Below are 23,194 nucleotides of genomic sequence, written 5' to 3'. Positions count from 1 at the left end.
TACATTGTCTCATTTGATTCTCATCAAGCTGCAGGTACCAATTACACAGGGTAAAAAGGTAAAGCTAGAGTTCAGAATGGGGAAGTCAGTTGTCCCAGGTAATTTGCTAGTGAGGGGCAAAGCTAGAATTCAAACTGAGGTATCCAAAATTCCAGGCTAAGTTTCCTTTGCTTTAGGTTCCCTTTACTCCCTGTAGTGCTGACCTCTGCCCTGGGGAATGTGGGGAGGAGGTGGACACAGGCAGGGGATGCTGCCAAGGAAATAACTGTAAGTGTAGATGGCTTCAGTCACATCCCTCTGCAGGCTTCTATCTCGCCCCCCCTTGCCCCCCAGGGGGTGGAGGTAGGGAAAGCTAGGGGTGGGGGAATCCGCAATGTGGATGGAATGCTGGAGTTAGTGAGAGGCTGTGCTTACAGTTCCCTTCCCCCACCCTCTCCTAAGCACAAGGGAGGGGATGCCCATCCCTGGGCAGGCCCTCTTTTCAACTCCCAGACTCTGCATCTGCCCTTCGTTTCTTGCTCCCTCAGCAAAAGCTAAGGGGTCTCATAAACACTTAAGCTTCCACATCTGTAACCCTCCCCCAGCCAGTCAAGCCAGCTGTGCAGACTCTGGGCAGGGGTGAGGGAACCTTCACAATCAATCCCCACCTAAGTAACAAAGGGAAGGAGGACCCTCCACCCAATCTGGGCCAGACGGCCTAGGAAGGGGACACCGGGCCAGGTCCGCAGCATCTACTCCTGGAGCCCACCCCGAAGCTTAAAGAAGAGAAGCTAGCAGCTGCGGACCCCCCAGAAGGGAGGGGGCCAACTCTCTCTTCCAGACCACTCCCCTCCCCTCCCTCCCAGCTAATAGGTATTTCCTGTTTATGAGGAAGCTAAGGTTGGGCTTTTGGGGAGGGATGGAGATGGGGATGTTGCCCCCCACCCCGGCTGGTTTAGGGAATCCTTGAGGAGCGCCTGAAGGTTGGGAAGCTCCTCCCTGGGGAAGGAGTGTTCCTTACGTTGACCATCCACATCATCCTCCCTTCCACCCCACCCCCTCCAACTAAGGCCCCAGCCCCTGCGGGTAGGGGGCACTGGAGGGGTTTGCTTCCTGTTCTTCCCAGTCTCGGAGGCCCTCAAAGGAAAGCAGCTTCCAGGCGATTGGGGGGGCGGGGGAAGGAGGCTGAAACTGGATGGAGAAAGGGGGAAGGGAGGAGAGCATCTTGACTGATGAGTCAGAGTCTGCAAGGGTAAAGAACAGCCTACGGATTCCCCCTCCCCAGACCAACCTGGCGGTCATTTCGCTGCCCGCCCTTCTCCCAGCAAAACACAGATCCCAGGCAATTAGGCGAGGGAGGGCCGGGACCTCACCTAATTAACCCTTTTAGGTCCAGTCCCAACTGGTTTAGCAGGCAAGGGAGGGGTAATTAATTTAGGGAGGAGGTGAATTCAAGGGTTGCTACTAGAATTAAGATAGTGCTGCTTTCCCCACCCACGTTGGGGTGGGAGCGCATAACCAGGGGCCTCCAGATTAAGAATGGGGTTTCAGAAGAGAGCATGAGCAGGGGGTCGGCAGTCGCGTTTCCCTCCCAGAGCGCGGCCGGGGGTGGAGAGAGAGCTACATCTCAAAGCCCACCCTGGCCCCGCCTCCCCCAGTCCCGGCTCCCGCTTCGGCTCCTCGAAGCTCCCAACCCAGCGGCGCCCGGAGGACGGACACCCAGCGTGAGGCTTCGCTTCCCCTCCCTTCCCCTCGCCCGCCCTCTCCCGGGTCTCTGCCTCGGTCTCCTTTTTTAAAAGCTGCGTCACAAGCACGCCGAACCCGGAGCGCTGCCTGCCCCTCGCCGCCCGCCGCCGCGCGGCGCACGCAAGTCGCCGCCCGCTGCGCCCTCGCCCGGGTCACTTTGACACTGCTCTCCCCGCCCACTAGCAGGCAATTAGCATATTAATAAAGCCCGGCCCAGCCCGACTAGGGCTGGTGAGCGGGCGCCTACGGGAGGGAGAGCGAGAGCGAGAGGAAGCGCGAGAGCTAGAGGGGGCGAGCGGCAGCGGCGGCGTTGGCGGCGGGGAGGGCGGCGGGAGCGCACAGACACGCACACGCACACGCGCACACACAGACACACACTCCGGGGACGCACACCGCGAGCACACACGCAGAGACAGCTCGCCTTCCTGCCTGGCTTCCTTCCTGTCTGCTCCACGCCTGACAGGCCCCTCACTGCAGCCAGGGGCCGCCCACACCGGGCCGAGGCCGGGCCGGGCCGGCGGCGAGGACAGCGGGGGCCGCGGGCGGCGGCGGCGGCTCATGCCCGGCCTGTCCCCGCGCGGGGCGGGCACCGTGACTTGGCTGGGCCCCCAGCGGCGGGCGATGTGAAGATGTCAGTGGGCTGTGCCTGTCCTGGTGAGTGGGGCGCGCGGCCGCCCGGCCCCTCCCCGAACCCTCCCTGCCGATCCTTCACCCCTTGTTTGGTGAGAACTTGTGTGGGGGGCGTCGATGGCATGGCTGTGGTCGGAGGCTTGAGAGGTGTGTGGGGCCTCAGTCGGGGGAAGGTTTTGCCCAACTGTGTAAATGCGCAGCAGCCCAGAGGCACGGGTAAGGGGCGCCGGGGTTAGCTTGTGTGTGTGTTTTGGTGGGGGAGGCTACTTAGGGAGGGGTTTTGGGGGGGCTGAAATTCCCAGAATTCCAGGGTGTTAGCCAATCAGAAGTGAGTCTGGACTTTTGACCCCCCCCCTTCAGGTCATCATACAGTTGTGATTGGCTGGTTTGGGTTGCCCCCCCTTCCCTGCTGCCTATTCCCTCTTACCTATTCTGTGACACCTCCCTCCAGGCTGTTTCTGAGGACCCTGTTTGGGGGGAGGGATTGATTGGGGGCCATCTTGCCCCCCCTCCAAATTATCCTGCCTGTTGCCAGGGAAGGTTGGCCCTCCTGAGGGACACGAGGTCCTCCTGGGGTGTCGGGGGCAGATAATTGGGCCCTTGGGTCTGGCATCTTCGCCCTAGTGGGAGGGGGAATGTGGCAGCCCCAGGCAAGCTAGGAAATAAGAGTGACTTGTGAGAGTTGAATTGAGGGGAGCGATGCTTGACCCCAATGAGAGGACTTAGGTTCAGATCCCTGCCTCCCCCAAAACACATCAGCTCTTGCCAGTGACAGCCTGGGTCTGAGTTCTTTCCTAGGGAGGAGGAAGACCTGGGTCTGAGTTCTTTCCTGCTGCCAGGAAGAAGGAGAGGGGCCGTGTGACTGGAGAGGTGGTCTTCAGAGGGCCTCAGAACACGGTTTATATCCATCCCCAGGACTCTGGGTTCTTGAATTATCTGCAGGACCCCCTCCTGTCCCAGGCAGGAGTTAGCTTTCTTTGGAAAGTCAGGTATTCCTGAATCTAGCCTGGTTTGGATCCTTTGCCCCTCCAAATGCCCTCTTCTCTGGGAGGCCCGTACCCCACAACTGGAAACCCCCTCCCCCCAACACACATCCCAAGGGAAGCTGCCAGTGCGGAAGCTTCCTTGAAAATCATGTGACCCAGGCCAAAGCTCTGCTGGGCTGGGCACACACTTAAAGTGCCTGCTGAGGCTGACGTTTAAGGGGCATGGGGCCCAGAGGGAGGGCTAGTAGAGCTTAAGAATCCTGGAATATCCAGGTGTGGGAACCCCTGGCTCCTGCTGCAGAGGGTCGGGGAGAGGAGGAGAGGGAAGAGCCTGCCAAGCTGGAATCCTGCCTGGCCCCATCATTCCTCCTCCTACCAGCTTGGTGTGTGTGTTTGTGTATTTTCTTTACAATTGCCTCATGCTGAGTACCCTGTTCAGATCCATCCATTCTGTGAGTCCATCCCATGGCCTTGATCCTCCATCACCGTACATAAGCATAGCTAAAGGGCTGAGTCTTAAATATGATTATTAGTGCTTACAAATAGTGAGAAGGAGGTGAGTATGGAAGGGTTGTCAGGCTGGAGGTAGATGGGAGGTTGATCTTGAAGTTGAGGTAGGGTGCCTGGTCCTGGAGGAGAAGGGAGAAAGTTTCCCTCTCAGTCTTTCTGGGAGCAGCATGGGTACAGAAGAGGACCTGTGTGTGTGAGGGGGGACAACTTAAGGCAGTGCCCTAAAAGGTATGTTCCTTTTGTGTGTCTGGTGATCTGGTTGGGGGAGAGGGGGCCTAAGATGGCCGAGAGTGGGGAATCTTTTTCCTGAATGTGAGGAAGTCTTATGGATTGATGCCACAGAGGATGGATGGAGGTTAGTCTTCAAGGAGAACCACTTGAGGAGGGGCATAAGAGTGGCCTGGGGGTGAGAAATGGTAGGATTTGGGGTAAGGGAGGGCACCAGGCTTGCATGGGTGTGTGTGAGCACATGGCTGAACACAGGGACCCCGTGGCAGCATGTCCAGTCCAGGCCTAAAGACCACCCCCCGCAACCTGAGCAGCCCTGGGGTGGGGGCCCAGGCGCCCTGGCAGGCTGCCTGCCTGCTGCCTGCCTGCCTGCCTGAGTCTCTCCTTTGTGCTCTGCTGTCTCCCGGCTCCTCCTCCCCCAGCCCGGCAGAGACAGCACATGCCCCACACATGTGACTGAGGGAAGCCAGAGCACACGCAGACCCACACACATGCACATGCAGAAGGAAACACTACAAGATACACACACATGCACACATCTAGCCCCCATAGTGCTCCTGGGGTGTGTAGTAGCTTCTGGGGCTTTGGTCAGGAGCAGGGAGAACCTCTGCTAAGGGACATCATCCTGGGCAGGGCAGGTTGCTGAGGGGGCCAGGGCCTGTCTGGGGCAGCATGTGGCTCAGAAGGGTTAAGGTAGAGAGGAGTAGGGGGAGGGGAGGAGGCAGCAGTGGTGGCGGCTGGGAGCCAGGAGAGGAGGATGGCAGAGCGCCAGGCCAACGGGAGGCCGGGCACAGACAAAGGAAGGGGGGCAGGCACACTGGAGGCCTGGGTCAGGGAGCCCCAGGGGCCCGGGCAGGGGGCAGTGCTGGTACCTTAGCCTGTGGGCTGGGGCGGGCTGCTCCCCTTCAGAATTCCCACCTCCAGGAAGGGTGCTCTTGCTCTTCCCTCCCTCATCACCTTTGTCAGTCTTTGCTGCTCCCTGCTTTCTCCCCACCCCACCTCCCACCAATTTTAGAGCCTTCTAACTCTGAGTTGCTCTCTTTAGTTGGACCTCATCTGCCCCTGTGCAAGTGAGAGAATTAAGTCTGAACTGAGAGAGGAGCAGACTTGCTGGAGAAGGGGAACTAGGAGAGGGCCCGTTTTGAATGATATGCCAGGGTCTGGATACATCTTGGTATTTAGGGGCCCTTCTCCCTGAAATTTGAGGAGACAGACTGGGTGGGGGTTCTGAGTTCTGAACTGGATGCTGAAGCCAGAGCACACAACCATCTCCCCTCCCCGAGTAGATAGTCATTTGGGGCCTGGAGTGACCATTCCTTGGAGGGGGCAGGCAGTAGGAATGGCTGCAGTGCCCCAGGGCTGGGCTTGTGTGAGTGGGGTTAGAATCAGGGTTCCAGCCTCAGGCCCTCCTGTCTCACTGTAATCTGTGCAAGTTAGGATAATAGGCCCTGGATGCTATTAGGATCTCTCAAGGTACTGCCTGTGAATGTGCTTTGGAAAGTTTAAAGGCACAAAACAAATGACAGGAATTGTCCTGTCAGTGGGGGAGGAATGTAGTTATCCCAGAGTTGGGCTGTAAATTTGGGATTCAGAACAAGTATCTCAAGTCCTGGTGGTAGGCAGTATGATGATAGGCATTCTGGCTGAATAGTGTAGATTTCGATAGGTTTATGAAAGCCAGGGTGTATCATATGGCCAGGCCATGATGGAGAATGGTGTGCAGATTTCAGAGGGGGTGGGGTTAGTCCCTGGGTAACAAATGGTCAGGGTATGTGTGTAGCAGTCTGTCAAAGGTTCAGGAGGTATAATGCAGTTTGGGGGTGTGTCTTGGGGCTTGGGGCATGTGCGTCACGGGTCCCACTGTGTATGTGTGTGTGTCCTCGGTTTGGGTTTATTTGGGGTTTGAGGTATATCACAGGTTGAAGTGTGTATCAGGTACAGATTTGTGTGAGAGTGAGCTGTGTTAATTGTGTGTGGAGGATGTTCACAGAGCCAGATGCAATAGTATTATTGCACAGTCAGCTGGTGTGTATGCCATCCTGTTGTGGGGCTGTGTGTGAATCTGGTTGGGGGGGGCGGGAATAGAAAGCTGAGACTCAAATTGCAAAGAAGGAGGAAGTCCTTACTGCCCCCCACTTCCCATGTGAGTGTGTGAGAGAGTGTGTGTGTGTGTGTGTGTGTGTGTGTGTTTCTGTCCAGGTAGTAGGGCCTGGACCACTATCCAAGTTTTAGAAAAACCCCCTCTCTTGGGCTTCCCCCCTTGCATTGGAGAACAGGTTCCTACCCTGGTAACCATATACCGTTTTTTCCTAGGGTTTGGGGGAGGATTCAGCAGCAGACTAGACCCCTTCTGGGGACCCTCAGATGGGCAAGTTTGCCCTCCTGAGCTCTAACAGAGCCCCTTTCCCTTGCACCCACGTGCCTCCGGTGGCGGTGGTGGTGGTGATGATGGGTGGGTGGGGGGAAGGGGGCTTCCTGCAAAGGCAGTCAGCGTTTAGAACTAAGCTGGGTTGGGGGCAGGGAACCTGGAGTGTCCCCCTCCTTCCAATCAGTGTTTACAGGCTGAAGTCTGAGTGTGTCTCTGTCAAAAATAACCCCCGGAGCCTCCCCCCAGCTGCTCTGGGATTTCACCAGCCAAGGGTGGCTGCCCAGGCCAGCCTTCAACCCGAGAGATCACTAGGGAGAGGAAGAGAGATTTGGGGGATGTTTGGGAGGCCGTTAGAAGATACTGGGAGTCTCCAGAGAGGAAGAGTGCCCTCCTCCATCCCTGCCTGTGGCTTGGGCTCCCCAGCTCACGCCTGAGCACCCCGCTTGGGGCTTGGGAGCGGCATTCCAGTTCCTGGCTCCCACAGCCCTCCCCTCCATCCCGGTCTCTCCAGACCCAGTCTCTTCTGTCTCCCTGTCTCCAGCCTGTCCCCTGTCTCTCCCAGTCTCTGTCTCTCTTTTGTTTTTCTCAGCAGTCCTCCCTGCCTGCCTCCCTCTCTCAAGCTCCCTCCCTCCCCTCTCTCCCTCTTCCTCTTTCCTCGCAGGGAGGGGGCGGGGCCGGTGGGGGCAGCTCCACCCTCCGCCCGCCCTGGGGCCTCATTCTGAGAGAGGCTCTGAGAGAGCCAGCGGGGAGGGAGGGAGAGAAAGGGAGAAAAGGAAGGGAGCCGGCGGGCGCTGCGTGTGTCTGTGCGTGTGCGAGTGTGAGTGAGTGTGAGTGCCGGGCCCTGCCTCTGCTGGTGCCCCGGCGGAGGGGCCTGCCGGCCTGGGGAGGGCGGGCGGGCTGCTTGGAGGCAGAGGCAGAGGCGGCGGCGGGGAGAGCAGAGGAGGAGGAGGAGGAGGAGGAGGAGAGGAAAGAGCGGAGCAGCCATTGTTGAGGGAAACCTTGCAAACAAAGAAGGCTCCGGACTCCCCGCGGCCCCCCGCCCCCCAGGCCGGCCCCCTGGCCCCGGGTCCCCAGCCCAGTGGCCATTGTAACTTTCCCCCGGGGCTGTGGCCGCCGTGGGGCGGGCCGAGGCCGTGCGTGCGAGTCTTTGTGCAGCCCGCGGAGTGGAACTCCCAGCCAGGCCTGCCTGTCCCACTCGGGACATGAGCGGCTGAAGTTGGCCCCCCCTCAGGCCTCACCCCTGCCAGGGCCCCTGTGGGCTCGCAACCGCTCCCCGCACCTCTCCTGGCCCCTTCAGTTCTCCCAGGTAAGTAAGTCTGGGCACCCTGCAAGCCTGTTGGGGGTGGGTGGAAGGTCCTCCATCTGGCCCGGGCCTGGTATGCTGGCTGTGAGAGAGGTGACCCAGCTCATAGAGGAGAGGGCTCTCGGGCCTGCTGACCTCTGGTCAGCCCCCAAAGGGAGGGGGCCTGCCCTCGGGTCGGGCTGGTTACCATGGAAATGCCCGGCTGGAGGTGCCCCCCTAGGCCACAGGATGCAGCTTCCATTCTGAGAAAACTTTACTAGTTCTGGGCTCTTCCTCTCTCCTCCCCCTTCCTAAGGGCTCCCAGGTTGCTAGAGGTGGGAGACGGGACTCTGCCTGACTCCAAGACTGGATGACACATCCATCCCCTCACCCCCACCCCCACGTTGCTCCCTCTACCCCTGCTGCTGGGGACAGGCAGCAGCAGGGACAGATGGTCTGGGTGATGTTCCCTCCCCTTCTCTTCTCACTCCCCAGCCCTTGTGCTGGGGCTACTGGGAGTTGCTATGGCTCTGGAGAGATGCTGAGTTTATTTGTGTCCATTCATTGGTCGTGTAAATAGAGGCCCCAAAGCTTTGGGCTTTAGCTCCTCAGTACTGTTACCTAGCCCCAGGCAATGCCTGTCATTTCTCGAGTGAGAAATTGAAGCTCTGAAACTTTTTTCAGAGTTAGAGAGGAACCCTGGTGTCTTGCCTCCCTTCTCTTTAGGGTCTTGAGCTGATACATTTCAAGTGGCCCTGAAACTGAGGGGCAGGGGCAGTAATGCTTTTGGGGAAAGGAGGGCCTAGGTAGGGGATGAGGGCCAGGTCTAATAATCTATAGACTACTGGGTGCATTGCCCAGGCCTGGCTTCTGGTTGCTAGTGTGAGCTTTGACTTCCTACATGGCCTTGTCCACCTGTCTGTGGAGTGGGGGGGACTTGGGGTTGGGTGGGACTGTCTCTTTCCTGAGGACACATGCTCCTCATTCAGTCCTGACTGGCATGTGAAGGCTGTGAATGTCGTGCTGGGAGCATGTCGATGTGGCCTGTGAGAGCTCATGTGTGGGGCAAGGGCCTGTTGCAGGCACCCTGATCCTGCCTGGGGCTGCTGGGTTCCAGCCCTTGGTAGACATGTTGGGGCGAGCTGAGGGTGCAAGCCTGCTAGGCAGGATGAGGCACACGCGTGTGCAGGTACACACAGGCTCTGAGTCTTGGCACTGAGTCTTCGGGGACGGTGGAGGGTAGGCCTCTCTGGGACCCTCCTTTGGCCCATATTGTGAGGAGGGGACCCAGGGGAGAGAATTAAATGGTACATGTTGGTACAGGGTCTTCTTTTGTCTCTTCCTCCCAAGGAACAAAATAGATTTTGTATCTAAATTGGAGATGGGGCTCAGATACAGCCGATACAGCCACCCTTCCAAATGCAATCAAGTTTGGGGGACATGAGGAAGCAGCTGTGACGAGGACTCTGCTTCATGTTCTCCTCCTGTCTGGTGGGGAGGGGAAAAGTGGCATTGCGGGGGTACCTGGCTCTTACCTAGCTATGAATGTAGCATTTCCTCCAGTCAGGTAATAGTAGAGCAGGAGTAGAACTGTGTGTGCTTCTGGTGAGGTGGAGAGGGGACACGTGAGCACATGCCCAGATACACACAAGCAGAGACCCTGTCTAGTTACCACTTGCCTCCTAGACTGAGCCCCTGAAACCTAGGCTCATTCCCTGGGGCTTCTTACTTTCTATTTGTAACTAGAGTGGGATCCATTGGAGGCCCGTCTACCTCCCTCCCCCACTGCAAGTCCAAGGAGAGAAACGGGGTTGAGGCTTTGGGTTTCTGGTTTGGAGACAATACTAGACCCATGGTGGGTGTGTGTGGGGGGGGGGGGCTGGGCTGATAAGGGAGTGGCCGTTGGTGGGAGAGGCAGAAGGCCCAACTGGTTATCTGGTGGGTGGCACCCAGCAGGCACTCCCCCCCCCTTTATCTTTCTATCCCCTGCCCTCCTGAGACCCTGGGGGTGGAGAAGGAGCAGGGAGTTGGCAAAATCCCCCTTTACCCTCCCCCAACCTGGTCTCCAGAGGGCAATAGAGGGGTAGAAATACTATAGGATATGGGAATCGGAAGAGTAGGCTCAAGTCCTAACTGCCGGTTAGTAGCTGTACGATCTTGGTAGGTCCCTTTGAACTTGTAGTTGCTTCAGTTATAAAATGGGACTGTTACACTCGACCCTGCTACCTCACAAGGTTGTGATAATGATTAAACAAAATAATGTAGATGAAAAGGGGGTTTGTCAAAGTTTTAGATTCTAATGTTTAGATATTTATTTATCCTATGGTATTGACATTTCTTCCCAGGTTCAATTCTGTCATCCAGGGCTCAGCCACATGAAGAAATGGGGTCTGGGGTATTAGGGCTGAGAACTTCTAGTTTCTTAATAAAACAAGATTGGAGCCAGATTTAGAAGCTGGGATAGGTGCTCCCTAGGGTAGTCTCCCTCCCCTAGTGCCCTCGGGGGCTCCAGAAGACCAGTCCCTGTGCATACAGTCTAGCAGACTTCCAGGAGCATTGCCAAGAGGGACTCAGGAGACCCCTTCTTTCTTTCCCTTCTAGGTTGTTCCTCAAAGTCATTCAAGCTGTACTCACCCAAGGAGCCCCCGAACGGCAACGCCTTCCCCCCCTTCCATCCCGGCACCATGCTAGATCGGGATGTGGGGTGAGTTTCTTGTCCACTTCCTGTTCCTTCCCCAGATGGCATCCTGCCTGAAAAGGGGAGGGAGTGACACCCCCCAATAATTCCTGTCTTCCACCCCCATTCTCATAGCCTCTTCCCTTACACAGCCCAACTCCCATGTACCCGCCTACCTACCTGGAGCCTGGGATTGGGTAAGTGGAGCCCAGTGGGGAGGTTGGTGCTTTCCATTACAGGGGTGAAGGTGGGGGTGGTGGGGGGAGGCTCTGCTCCTACTGATCTCCCTTCTTGACTTCCCCCAGGAGGCACACACCATATGGCAACCAAACTGACTACAGGATATTCGAGCTTAACAAACGGCTTCAAAACTGGACAGAGGTATAGCCAGGGGAAAGGAGCTTGGAGGGAGAGGGCCATCTGGGCACCCCTGTGGCATGTCTTCTGACACACACACGCCTCCCTGTGCTTCTTAGGAGTGTGACAATCTCTGGTGGGATGCTTTCACAACTGAGTTCTTTGAGGATGATGCCATGTTAACCATCACTTTCTGCCTGGAGGATGGACCAAAGAGATACAGTGAGTGACCTCTGGGGGTCCTGCCAGTGCTGCTGTAAGAGCGTACATCTCCTGTGTCCTTCTAAGATCTGGGCGTGGGTATTTGTCCCAGCGGATCTGTCTGGGCAGGGGTGGTATCTGCCTGACCACTTTTGAGATCCTTCTGTTCTGAAGAGTTTGTCCCATCTCTGCAGCCATTGGCCGGACCCTGATCCCACGCTACTTCCGCAGCATCTTTGAGGGTGGTGCTACGGAGCTCTACTATGTACTTAAGCACCCCAAGGAGGCATTCCACAGCAACTTTGTTTCCCTTGACTGTGACCAGGGCAGCATGGTGACCCAACATGGCAAACCTATGTTCACCCAGGTCAGCACCCAGCTGGATGTGGAGCACTGAAGTACCTGGGTTGGATTCCCCTTCTGGCTCCCAAAAATGTACTTGGCTTTTCCCCAGGGAGGCATAATGGGAAGTGGCAAGATACACAGGGATCGCAGGCATGCTGCAGTATTCAGCAGACATGTATTGAGTTTGTACATGACAGTTTTCTGGGCCACAGGGAGACACCAGTGAACAAGAGCCTGTCCTCATGGAGCTTATGGCCGACGAGTGCATCACTAGCTACAAGAGGAGAGGACAAGAATCTATTAAGCGTTTCTACTGTGTGTGTGTGTGTGTGCGCGCGCGCGCGCGTGCGTGCGTGTGCGTGCGTGCGTGCGTGCGTGCGCCGGTGTGGCGGGTATATGAGGAGATGGTCCATGTCAGTTACGCACCCAGATTTCTGTTCAGGTGGCAGGAGTGTATGCAGTGGGAGAATCATGAGGAAACGGGAACCGGTATACTTTTGGGTATGTGGGGAGGTGGGCAGACTTGTGACAAGCTTGTTTCCAGGTTTGTGTGGAGGGCCGGTTGTACCTGGAGTTCATGTTTGATGACATGATGCGGATAAAGACGTGGCACTTCAGCATCCGGCAGCACCGAGAGCTCATCCCCCGCAGCATCCTTGCCATGCATGTGAGTTGTGCCCAGGACCTAAGCCACAAGGCTGAGGGCAGGCAGCGGGAAGGGTGGAACGAGGTCTGCCATTACCCACCAGTGGCCCTAGACAGAGGGTTGAAGTTTATCCATCTGAAAAATGGGTTTTTATATAGTAGCCCCTCTTCTCTCGGGTGTCACGAGGCTAAGATGATAGGGCAGGTGAGCAGATGCAACCCAGGTGTTAGTATTCTTACTTTTCTCCTCCTCTAGGCCCAGGACCCCCAGATGTTGGATCAGCTCTCCAAAAACATCACCCGGTGTGGGCTGTCCAATTCCACTCTCAACTACCTCCGAGTGAGTCTCTGGTCACCCAATTTCTGCCCCATCCCATTTGGTCTCCACTCCACGTCTGTCCCCTGACAAGCCACTAACTGGTCTCCCCCCAGCTCTGTGTGATACTCGAGCCCATGCAGGAGCTCATGTCCCGCCACAAGACCTACAGCCTCAGCCCCCGTGACTGTCTCAAGACCTGCCTCTTCCAGAAGTGGCAGCGCATGGTAGCACCCCCTGGTGAGTGCCTTGCACCTGCACCTGCTCTTACCAGTATCTGATGCTGCTTCCCCAAGGCTGTATCGCTGTCCCCTCACAAAGCCCTCTCCTCCTTCCTGGGTCTGCGAGATTGGGATCAGGGTAGGCTCAGGCTCCTTAGGAGCCAGAATGGGGAATAAGGGTCCCAGGGCGCTACCCCACCTGGGTCTCCTTTCCCTGGCACAGCGGAGCCTGCACGGCAGCAGCCCAGCAAGCGGCGGAAAAGGAAGATGTCAGGGGGCAGCACCATGAGCTCGGGGGGCGGCAACACCAACAACAGCAACAGCAAGAAGAAAAGCCCAGCCAGCACCTTCGCCCTCTCCAGCCAGGTACCTGTAAGCATCTCGGCTTGCTTCTCTCTTCTGGGCTGCCCCACTGCTGGCCCCTGACCCTTGATCCTTGACCCTGTCCCATCCTGAGCTCACTAGCAGACGTAGAAACAAAGACAGTTTTTCCCAGTGTACTTTGCCATCGTGGGCTGACTCTTGTCCCCGATGACAGTCCTTGTCATCACGTGCACGATTGTGACCACACAGACTCAGACATAGCAACGTACGACATCAAGGGACGGAGACAGCCATGGGAACGTGTGGACATAAAGGACAGCTTAGGGACACACAGACCACCAGAGAGACACACACGCTGACAGAGGGACACACAGACTTGAATGTGTGCAAATCTAGAATACATACACGCACATACATTTCCCCTCCGGTGTTTTTGATCTGCTCCCTCTCTCTTACATTGGACAGAAGTTCAGGAGCCCCTAAAATTTTGGAGAGATGGACTAGGGAGCTAGAGGAGTAGACTGACTTCTCCCAGAATCCAGTGGATATAGCTTAAAGGCTGTGATGCTTTGCAGCCCTTCAGTGGGAAGTATTCCAGGGGCGGAGGGTATCAGAGGAGTTGGGGTTTTAAATTGGGGTATAAGTGGGGGGTGGGGGTGGGGTTGAGTTTCCCAGGTGGGTGTTGGGGCTCTGGGGGTATCTGCTGCCCTGGGCTGGGCGAGCCCCTGCCCCGATTATGTTTGGGGACCTCCGCCACTCTCAGGATGTGATGGTGGTGGGGGAGCCCACCCTGATGGGCGGGGAGTTCGGGGACGAGGACGAGAGGCTCATCACCCGGCTGGAGAACACCCAGTTTGACGCGGCCAACGGCATTGACGACGAGGACAGCTTTAACAACTCCCCTGCCCTGGGCGCCAACAGCCCCTGGAACAGCAAGCCTCCGTCCAGCCAAGAGAGCAAATCGGAGAACCCCACGTCACAGGCCTCCCAGTAAAGGCCTTGCCACGGCCTCCGCCACCCAGCGCTCTGCCTGTCTGCCCCACCCCTCGAAGCCCCAGGGAGCAGAAGACAGAATGAAGAGACTGAGCATCTAAAATGGACAGCCTCATCCACCCGCTTCAGGGAGGAACTGGACTCACTGGGGGCAGGTGCCAAGATTTGCCCCCCAGTGGCCCTGGGCTTGGGCTGGCCTCTACAGAGCCTTTTGGGGGAAGGGGGTACTCATGTGGATGCCTATGTGGACCCTGGGCCTCTGAGAAATGTCCTGACCACCTCCCAGGGCATTTGCCTCCATCCTCACCCCAGGTTCTGGGTTCCCCCATCCTCCTGACTCCACCCTCTTCAAGCCTGGGGTTGTCTATGCCCACAGCCCTTAGGGACTTAAAAGTTATGGGGCTTGGTTGAATGCCCCTCCTCCAAACCCTCCCCTTAGGTGGCTGGTAGTAGAGGGGTAAAGCTCTGGGCTCCTCCCTTCTGCCACCTATCCCAGCTCCAAGTTTTTAAAAAAATAATATTATTAAAAATGTAAGTTTAAAAAAAAAATCACTCATGTTCCCTATTTCCCCTTATTAAAGGTCCAGCTACCTCCCTATGCCTGGCAGATGGAGAGCTTAGGGCCCATGTGGAGGTAGGGCGGTATGCATTACCATTTTATACAGTTTGAGAGCTTCAGACCAAGGAGACACTTTGCCATCTCTCTTCCCTTTTCCTCTGGGGTGACTGGAGTTGCGGAAGGCATGCCATGAGGGTAGGGCGCCATTGATGGCCTCACTTCTGTGACAGCCCCCTGCTGTTGTCTCTGTCTCCCCATCCTCTAGGACTCTGGCCTGCCCTCCTAGTGCTTGTGACTCCTTCTATCCCAGCCCCCAACCCCCTCCCTCCACGGTGTGTATATTCTTTACAAGTCCTCCACTAGAGCAGCTGTCTTGGATGGGGGGAGGGGGAGGCTTCCTCCCTTAGGGAGTGTGGAGGGAAGGGAGCAGCCTTGTTTGTCACTGTGTGTTTTGTTTTGTCTCAGTTGGGCAGGCATGGGTGGAGGAGGGGTTCATCCACTCTCCAGTACACTCTTTCCCCAACCCCTCAGACTGCATATCTAGTCCTCCCCTGCCCTTCCCCTGCCCTTCAAGGAGGGGTAGAAGCCACTGAGGGTGTCCCAGCTCTGAGCCCACCAGGGAGCAATAGGCTTTTGTCCTCCAGCTGAAGTAAAGGCTCTTCATCTCCCAGTATCTCCTCTCTCCCCTTCTTCATAGAAGGACAGGGGAGGCAGCCAGGATCCTCAGCTCTGTTTCACAATTGGACATGTGGAGGCTCCAGGCCCAGGGTGAGGCCGAGAGCAGGGTCCCATGTGTCTGGACGCAGCTCTGTGGCTTCTCTGCCTTCTGTGGCCAGTTCCAGAAATGTTAGCACCACCTCTCTCCCCAGTCTTCCTTCTGGATTCTGGGGTCCCTCACATCCTGTTTCCTCTACTCCAGCTGCCACTTTTGGAAGGATATTGTGTCAGGAGCTGAGGGAAGGGGTAGGGAAGGTGGATGTCCCACCCCGCCCGCTGTAATGCCTTTTTTTTTTTTTTTTTTTTTTTTGGGCCATTTGAGTCATGTATGGTACGCATCAATAAAGAGACTTTTTGGTTTGAGAGTGTCTTGCTTGGTCATTGATGCCTATAATGACTCAGTCCAAGGCAGTCTTTTTCCCCTCCTTCCTGCAGTCCCTAACACCAGTCATTGGGGAACAGGCATGAATTGGGCTTGTGAATTCCCCCTCACTCCCATCTCACATTTCCCCTCACTCTTCTGGTGATGGTCTTGATGTGTCCCAGGCTGCCCTGTATTCCTCAAAAGTTGACTTCCCAGGGCTTCCCTGGTGGCGCAGTGGTTGAGAGTCCGCCTGCCGATGCAGGGGACACGGGTTCGTGCCCCGATCCCGGAAGATCCCACATGCCGCGGAGCGGCTGGGCCCGCGAGCCATGGCCGCGGAGCCTGTGTGTCCGGAGCCTGTGCTCCGCAACGGGAGAGGCCACAGCAGTGAGAGGCCCGCGTACAGCAAAAAAAAAAAAAAAAAGTTGACTTCCCAGCCCCTCCCAGGACTATTGTTCCTCACCCCTAACTGTCATGGGGCTGCCAGACAGGTGGTGGTCCTCTGCAGGCTGGGTTCCTGGGATAGACAGACCTGGATTAGGCTGTTGGGGGAGGGGTGGAGGAAGGGGTCCTTGCCCAGGAGGGGGCTTGGATTGGAGGAGCTTTGGGTGGTTAGAATTCTTGGGAGGCTCAGTCCTGTTTTTGTCAGATTCCTACCCCTACCTGGCCTCTAGCTTACCTACCAGCCCAGCTGAGATCTGAACTAGTCTCCTCTGGTGTTAGGTCCCTGGGTTCGGAAGCGGGAGAGTAGTGGGGTTGTCTCCTTGCTGACTTTGGGCTGAGGCACAGAGAGAGGAGGATGCTTAAGCACTATTGCTAGGGGACAGCCTGAAGCTCCACAGAGAGATGGTAGGAGGAATAGGGCACTTTTCAGACTCCTTTCCAGGTAGTTATTCTCCCTGATTCCTCTCCTTCCCCACTATTATAGAAGATTGGCAAGATAGGGAGATACTACAGTGGGTTGGGGAGGGGTATTAGCACCTGCAAAAACCCCTACCCTGTCTCCCTCATTTTTTTTTTCTTTTTTTTTTTGGTTGTGCCGTGCATCTTTCAGGATCTTAGTTCCAGGATCTTAGTTCCCTGACCAGGGATTGAACCCGGGCCACGGCAGTGAAAGTGTCAGGGAATTCCAAGTCTCCCTCATTTTCATCCCAGGGGAATCTGAGGCCTCAGACTGTTCCCTCACTAAGGTCTCTGGATCTCAAGTAAGGCCTCATAGACCTGCACCTCTGCCCCCACCTCCCAAGCTGGCAGGAAGAAACCAGAGGAAAGGACTGCATGGCCCACCCCACACCCTTTCCAGTCCATGCAGTTACCTCGGCCCTGCCCTGCTGCCAGCCCAGCTCCTCGTTGCTCCAGGACCTCAGAACTCCAAGGCCTGCATTTGTACACACACACATATCCCACCCCTCTGCAGGCCTGATCTGACTGAAGGACATTTACCAGCCAGCTGTGACCACTAATGTGCCCTGGAAGTCCTAGGTAACACCTATCTGCAGTGTGTTTGTGTCTGGCGCTAGGTGTACATCTGATCTTTCTGCCTGAGTGTGAGCTTGTGTGTGTAGTGACTTCTGACCTCAGAGAGGGCTAGGGTATGTGTATATAAGGGACGTATACATGTATTAATAGGCATGTGGGCTTGTATATGTATTTGTTTCTGATGTATGTCTTGGTGGATTCATTCAGCTAATATTCATTGAGCCCTCTCCAGGTGCCAGCCCCAATTCTGTGTGCTAGGGATGCGGTGCTGAACAAGGCAGAGGAGGCATGACCACTGGGTGTGAGTTGGCAGCGAAAAGTACATAAATGAGGATGTGTTGCCGAATGCATGGCTTGGCAGTACGATTGTGTTGGGTTATGGGGCTGCCAGGGCGGGCATGTGACTGGGTTTCAGCATTTGCAGGTTCACATTGTGTGTGTGTGTATGTTTCTGAAAGGGAGGTGGGGGTCCAGGGGAGAGGTAGATTGCTAGGCCTGGACTCTGCCCTGCTTGGGGGAAAGGAATGGGCCAGAGAGACGGGGAACCCACTTTTTGAACTCAGGAAACCTGGTGGCCAGTGACTTCCTCTGAAACCCCAGATCTGGCTCCTCCCTGTTTGCCCCAGTGGCCCCTCTGGGGAAGGCCCTTGTTCAGGAGGAATTGCTGGGGTGGGGGAAGTAAGCCCTTCAAAGCCTTCATGTCCTGTTTCCGGGTGCAGGGGAGAGCCCAGTCCCAGGCATAGCATGATGCTGAAAAACTTGTTTCAGCCCAACTGTGTATGCCAGCCGGGCCCCACTGCAGAGGTCCAGGCCTTGAACCCCAGGCCCCCAGCTCAGCCTGAACCCAGCTCCTTCCCCATGTTTCCTAACCCATGTTTCCAATCCAGCCTGGTCTCCAGCCCCTTTCTTAGGACTGCTAGTCTAGTCTAGCACAATCTCCAGCCCCTTTTATACCAGTAGCCCAGTCCAGCCTGACCTCTAACCCCTTTCCTAAAAGTAAGAGGCCAGCCCAGCCAGCCCAGCCCAGTTCAGTCTGACCTTAAGCCCCTTCCCCTAAGGTGGAAAGTTTGAAGCTGCCTCCCAGAGCTTCCCCCCAATCCCTTTTTTCACAAAGTAGGGTCTCATTTTGGGGATTGGTAGAAGTAGAGGTGAGAGTACAGGATTAGGAGCTATAGTTAGGATGAAGAAAGAAAGGGCAGGGAAGACTGGGAGATGAGGGGCAGGGGGTGCTTAGGATGGCCCAGGTGTGTTCTGGGCCAGGCTGAAAAGAGGGAATGTGTAAAAAGTTGTGAGTCAGCGGCCCCCTAGTTCCAAATGGAATTTTTTTTTTAATTATTTATTTTTGGCTGCATTGGGTCTTCGTTGCTGTGTGCAGGCTTCCTCTAGTTGCGGTGAGCGGGGGCTACTCTCGGTTGTGGTGCGCGGGCTTCTCATTGTGGTGGCTTCTCGTTGCGGAGCATGGGCTCTTGGCGCACCTGCTTCAGTAGTTGTGGCTTGTGGGCTCTAGAGTGCAGGCTCAGTAGTTGTGGTGCAACGGCTTAGTTGCTCCGCGGCATGTGGGATCTTCCTGGACCAGGGCTCGAACCCGTGTCCCCTGCATTGGCAGGCGGATTCTTAACCACTGCATCACCAGGGAAGTCCCCAAACTGAATTTTGAAGATGGTGGTTTTGGCCTCCACTGGACCCAGCTCTCCAGTACCCAGAATGCCTACAACACTCTGCCATGTGGTCACAGTCCCATTCTCTCAGGACCCACCTCTTAGGCTTCTTTCCACTCCATCCAGAGGTCTTCAGTGAAGAACAGGAAATGAATGACAGACTACACACCCTGTAGTTCTTAGCCTAGGGAATGGGGGGAGCTGAATGGTAATGGAAGCTGACCCACCTCTAGGTTCCTACTCCACCAATTCCAGGACCCTTTTCCTGAAGTAGCTAAACCCTGGATTACTCCTCTCCCTGCTGCCCCACCTCTGTGCCACCAGCTCACCTCTCCAGGAGGAGAACCTAGAGACAGTCCCTAGAGAAAAGTCCCAGAGAGGGTTGGGAAGGAAGAAACTTTTCCCCCTCTCCCCCAAACAAATAAGGCTACCTGGAGGAAGTAGGCATAATTTCTCTCCCTTGCCTTTAATGGATGTCAGGTGCACAGAATTAGATTAATCATACCCTTGTTTCATGGCACACTTTTCATTGCCCTATGCACAGGACACATTTATTTAATTATCGTACTGTCATAAGAACTTAGCACATGAAAGCTAGGACCTTGGCAATAACTGAAATGCATCCTCCTCCCGAGGTATCCACCATTCTTTTTTCCTTTTTATAAGTTTATCTTAGCTTTAGCTTTATGTATTTCCAATTTTTTTTTTTTTAGTTTTTTTAACCTTATCATAGAGGAATACTGCTGTATGTAGTTTTCGGCTGCTTATTATTTTTACTTAATATTACTAAGATTCATATTGCTGCAGTTCATGCATTTTGAGGGCTGTGTAGTATTCCACTATGTGACTATACCACAGTTCTTCATTCTCCTGTCACTGGACATCTGGGTTGTTTCTATCATGGTTTCTGCTCTCATGAAGAGCCTTCCTATGAACATTTTTTTTTTCCTATGAACATTTTTATTCCTTTCTCCTATCTTACGTGTGCAGAATTTTTCTTGGTTTTATATTTCGGTGTGATCTCTGCAAACTCATGTTCCCACCTCTGAAGCCCAGGTCTGAGTGCGTTTACTATGGCAGAGGATCTAGGGTTAACTTGAATTAAAGTTCAAACATTTATTGGGAATTCCCTGGCAGTCCAATGGTTAGGACTCGGCACTTTCGCTGTGAAGGGTCCGGGTTCTATCCCTGATCGGGGAAATTAAGATCCCACAAGCCACGCAGCCAAAAAAAAAAAGTCCAAACATTTATTGAGTACCTGCTATATAAAGTACTCTGTCTATTCATTCATTCAGCCAGTCAAGCTACATTTAGTGAGCATCTACAACATGCCAGGAACTGGAGATGGAACAGTAGATAAGAAAACATGACTTACAGAGTTGGGTGGGGAAATAGATATTAAACAGTTACATATATATGCAATTACAATTTATATATAACTGAACAGTGTAGGTTAGATATATAATAGAGACCGTTTTTTTTTTTTTTTTTTTTTTTGGCTGTGCCACACAGCATGCGGGGATCTTGGTTCCCCAACCAGGGATCAAACCCATGCCCCCTGCAATGGAAGCGCAGAGTCTTAACCACTGGACTGCCAGGGAAGTCCCAGAGAGAGACCTAATTTAAACTGGTGTGTTAAAGAAGGCCTCTCTAAGGGAGTGATGTATCAGCTGAGACTTGAAGGATTAGGAGGACTCGACCAGAGGGGGATTTCATGGGGAGGAAACAGGTCCTGATGCTGGGAAGTGCTTAGTGGGTTGGAAGAATAGAACACCAGTGGGTTCTGGGCCTGGTGAGCAAGGGAAAGTGGTGGCAAGAGAGAGGCTGAGGCCAGATGGGACAATGCCATGGTGTCAATAACGATGATGACAATAGCAGTTAACGTTCATTCTGCACCAGGTATTGTGAGAAATGCTTTATATCAATTATTATCTCATCGAAAGCTGAGCACAGCTCTGTGTTGTGGGTACTGTTATTATCTCCCATTAATATGAGGAAACTAAGTGCCAGAGAGGCCAAGCAACTTGCCTAAGATCACAAAGATAGCAAGGATTTTGAATTTCATCCAAATGTAATGGACTGTCACTGCAGGGTCTAAGGTGGTCATGGTTAAGACCTGGTCCCTGCCCTCCTGAAACTCCCCAAACGGGAAAGTCAGACATAGCCACACGTTGAGTAAAAGCACACATCAGCGAGCAGGATTAGAAACCTGCAAAGTGCTTTAGACTTACAGGGAGAGAAATTCGTTTTGACCAAAGTGATCTGGGAACACTTCTTGCTGAAGGTGAAATTGGCTGTGATTGTGGAATGGAGGTAGACCTGTGACAGGTAATTTTGTCAAGGATCGACAGACATTCTAAGTAGAGGGATAGCTTTAGGAAAGGTACTGAAATGGGATGGTCAAGGGAAGGAATGGTGGGTACTTTGCTGGATAGGAGAGAAGGAATCAGCAAAACTGCCCTCCATAGTCTTTCTAGATTGTAGAGAGTTTTGAATGACAAGCTGAGAAGTTTGTTTATTTTATTTTTGGGGGCCGCACTGTGCGGCTTGTGGGATCTTAGTTCCCAGACCAGGGATCAAACCCAGGCCCTCTGCAGTGAAAGCTTGGAGTCGTAACCACTAGACGGCCAGGGAATTCCCAAGCTGATAAGTTTAGACTTAATTTTATAGGGAGTGGGAAGCCACCAACTGTTTTTGAACAGAGAAGTGACCTAGTTAGATACTTTTTTTTAAAGTAAGATTGGTTTAGCATGGTGTATAGAACTAGAGAAGGGGGACCAAGTACGGGGCCGAGAAGCCCATGCTACTAGCAACTTAAAAAACCAAAACAAAAAGATCCTATCTTATAAAATAAATTGTATAAGATTAAAGAATTAAATGTAAGCAAATAAAATTAGATGAAAATAAAATGAAATACTGTTCATCACCTTTCTAGAAGTATGTGTGGAAAGGATAAACTTGTAAGATTTTAAATACCATAGAAGAAATCAGAAAGGAAAAGAGTGAATAATAAAAAAAGAAAAAAAAAACGAAAAGAGTGATCAATTTTGCTACATATAGACTGAATTTATAACTTTGGTATATGTGTGTGTAAATAAAAAAGTAGATCCTGACTCTACCCTTTACACCAGCCAAAAAAAAAAGCAGGCGTGCTGGGAAATATATTTGCAACAAATATGATGAGTTACAATCTTTCTGTACAATTAATTAATGCAAAATAAGTTTAATAAAGAGTCTCCTCACTAGGTAAAAGGGTAAAGGACAATTTCAGAGGAGGAAGCACTAAGACTAAAACACATAAAAATATAGTAATTGAATGTATATTTAAATAATATGGCTCTTGGGCTTCCCTGGTGGCACAGTGGTTAAGAATCCGCCTGCCAATGCAGGGGATACAGGTTTGAGCCCTGGTCCGGGAAGATACCACAAGCCCATGTGCCACAACTACTGAGCCTGCACTCTAGAACCCACGAGCCACAACTACTGAAGCCTGTGCATCTAGAGCCTGTGCTCCATAACAAGAGCAGCCACCACAATGAGAAGCCTAAGCACCTCAACAAAGAGTAGCCCCCGCTCACCGCAACTAGAGAAAGCCCGCACAGCAACAAAGACCCAATGCAGCCAAAAATAAAATAAAATAAATTTTAAAATAATAATTAGCTCTTTTTTGTCTATTAAACAAAGATTTCTTTTAGTAAATTTAAAAAATATGTAACAGCTTTATTGAGATATAATTTACACACCATACAATTCACCCATTTAAAGTGTACAGTTCAATGGCTTTTAGTATATTCTTAAGTGTTGTGCAAACATCTCCAAAACCTATTTTAAAACATTTTCATCACTTCGAAAAGAAAACCCATACCCAACAGCAGTCATGCAGCATTTTCCCCCACTATCCCAGCCCCAGGCAACTACTAATCTACTTTATGTCTTTTTATTTTTTAATGTTTATTTATTTATTTGTTTGCGCCGGGTCTTAGTTGAGGCTTGCAGGCTTCTTAGTTGTGGCATGCGAACTCTTAGTTGCGGCATGCATGTGGGATCTAGTTCCCTGACCGGGGATCAAACCCCCGCTCACTGCATTGGGAGTGCAGAGTTTTAACCACTGCACCACTACTTTATATCTTTATTAATTTGCCTATTCTAGACATGTCATATAAATGGATTCATACAATATATGGTCTTTTGTGCCTAGCTTCTATCACTTAGCAGCATATTTTCAAGTTTCATCCGTGTCGCCCCATGTATCAGTATTTCATTTCTTTTTATTGCCAAGTATAATTTTCCATTGTATGAATATACTACATCTTATTTAGCCATTCATCAGTTGAGGGACATTTGGGTTGTTTCTACTTTCTGTCTGCTATGAATAATGCTGCTATGAACATTTGGGTACACATATTTGATTAGATACATATTTTGATTTCTCTTGGGTATATACCTTAATTGTACAAAAAGATTGTAATTCATCATATTTGCGCAAATGTATTTCCCAGCACACCTGCTTTTTTTTTTTGGTGGGTGTGGGGGTAGGGAGTCAGGATCTACCTTTTTATTTACACACACATATACCAAAGTTATAAATTTAGTCTATATGTAGTAAACT

The 23,194-nt window shown here is 53.1% G+C and overlaps 1 protein-coding gene across 3 annotated transcripts; it reads left to right on the top strand.

Annotated features, from left to right (window-relative positions):
* Positions 1-1,956: 1,956 nt before the first annotated feature.
* On the top strand, positions 1,957-14,357 carry LDB1 (LIM domain binding 1). 3 transcript variants are annotated; one of them, XM_082610231.1, is made up of 11 exons: positions 1,957-2,379; positions 10,331-10,433; positions 10,559-10,603; positions 10,712-10,787; positions 10,883-10,985; positions 11,159-11,331; positions 11,854-11,976; positions 12,211-12,294; positions 12,387-12,510; positions 12,715-12,863; positions 13,579-14,357. In XM_082610231.1, the coding sequence occupies exons 1-11, from the start codon at positions 2,355-2,357 to the stop codon at positions 13,807-13,809; spliced, it is 1,236 nt and encodes a 411-aa protein (XP_082466357.1). In that variant the 5' UTR covers positions 1,957-2,354; the 3' UTR covers positions 13,810-14,357. The 3 variants fall into 3 exon arrangements, with proteins under 3 accessions (XP_082466357.1, XP_082466355.1, XP_082466356.1); XM_082610229.1 differs by having other exon boundaries at positions 2,226-2,379; positions 12,715-12,857; XM_082610230.1 differs by lacking the exon at positions 1,957-2,379 and adding an exon at positions 7,198-7,753.
* The last annotated feature ends 8,837 nt before the right edge of the window (positions 14,358-23,194 follow it).

This window comes from Mesoplodon mirus, assembly GCF_964341445.2.
Source record: "Mesoplodon mirus genome assembly, chromosome: 2".
NCBI classification, from domain to species: domain Eukaryota; kingdom Metazoa; phylum Chordata; class Mammalia; order Artiodactyla; family Ziphiidae; genus Mesoplodon; species Mesoplodon mirus.
This window is presented reverse-complemented; position numbering and strand designations above follow the sequence as displayed.

Excerpts from the sequence above, each read along its gene's own strand:
- LDB1 (XM_082610231.1), top strand. The coding sequence starts at position 2,355 with ATGTCAGTGGGCTGTGCCTGTCCTG. Across the intron at positions 2,380-10,330 it reads AGTGGGCTGTGCCTGTCCTG|GTTGTTCCTCAAAGTCATTC; the intron begins GTGAGTGGGGCG and ends TTTCCCTTCTAG. Across the intron at positions 11,977-12,210 it reads GCAGCATCCTTGCCATGCAT|GCCCAGGACCCCCAGATGTT; the intron begins GTGAGTTGTGCC and ends CTCCTCCTCTAG.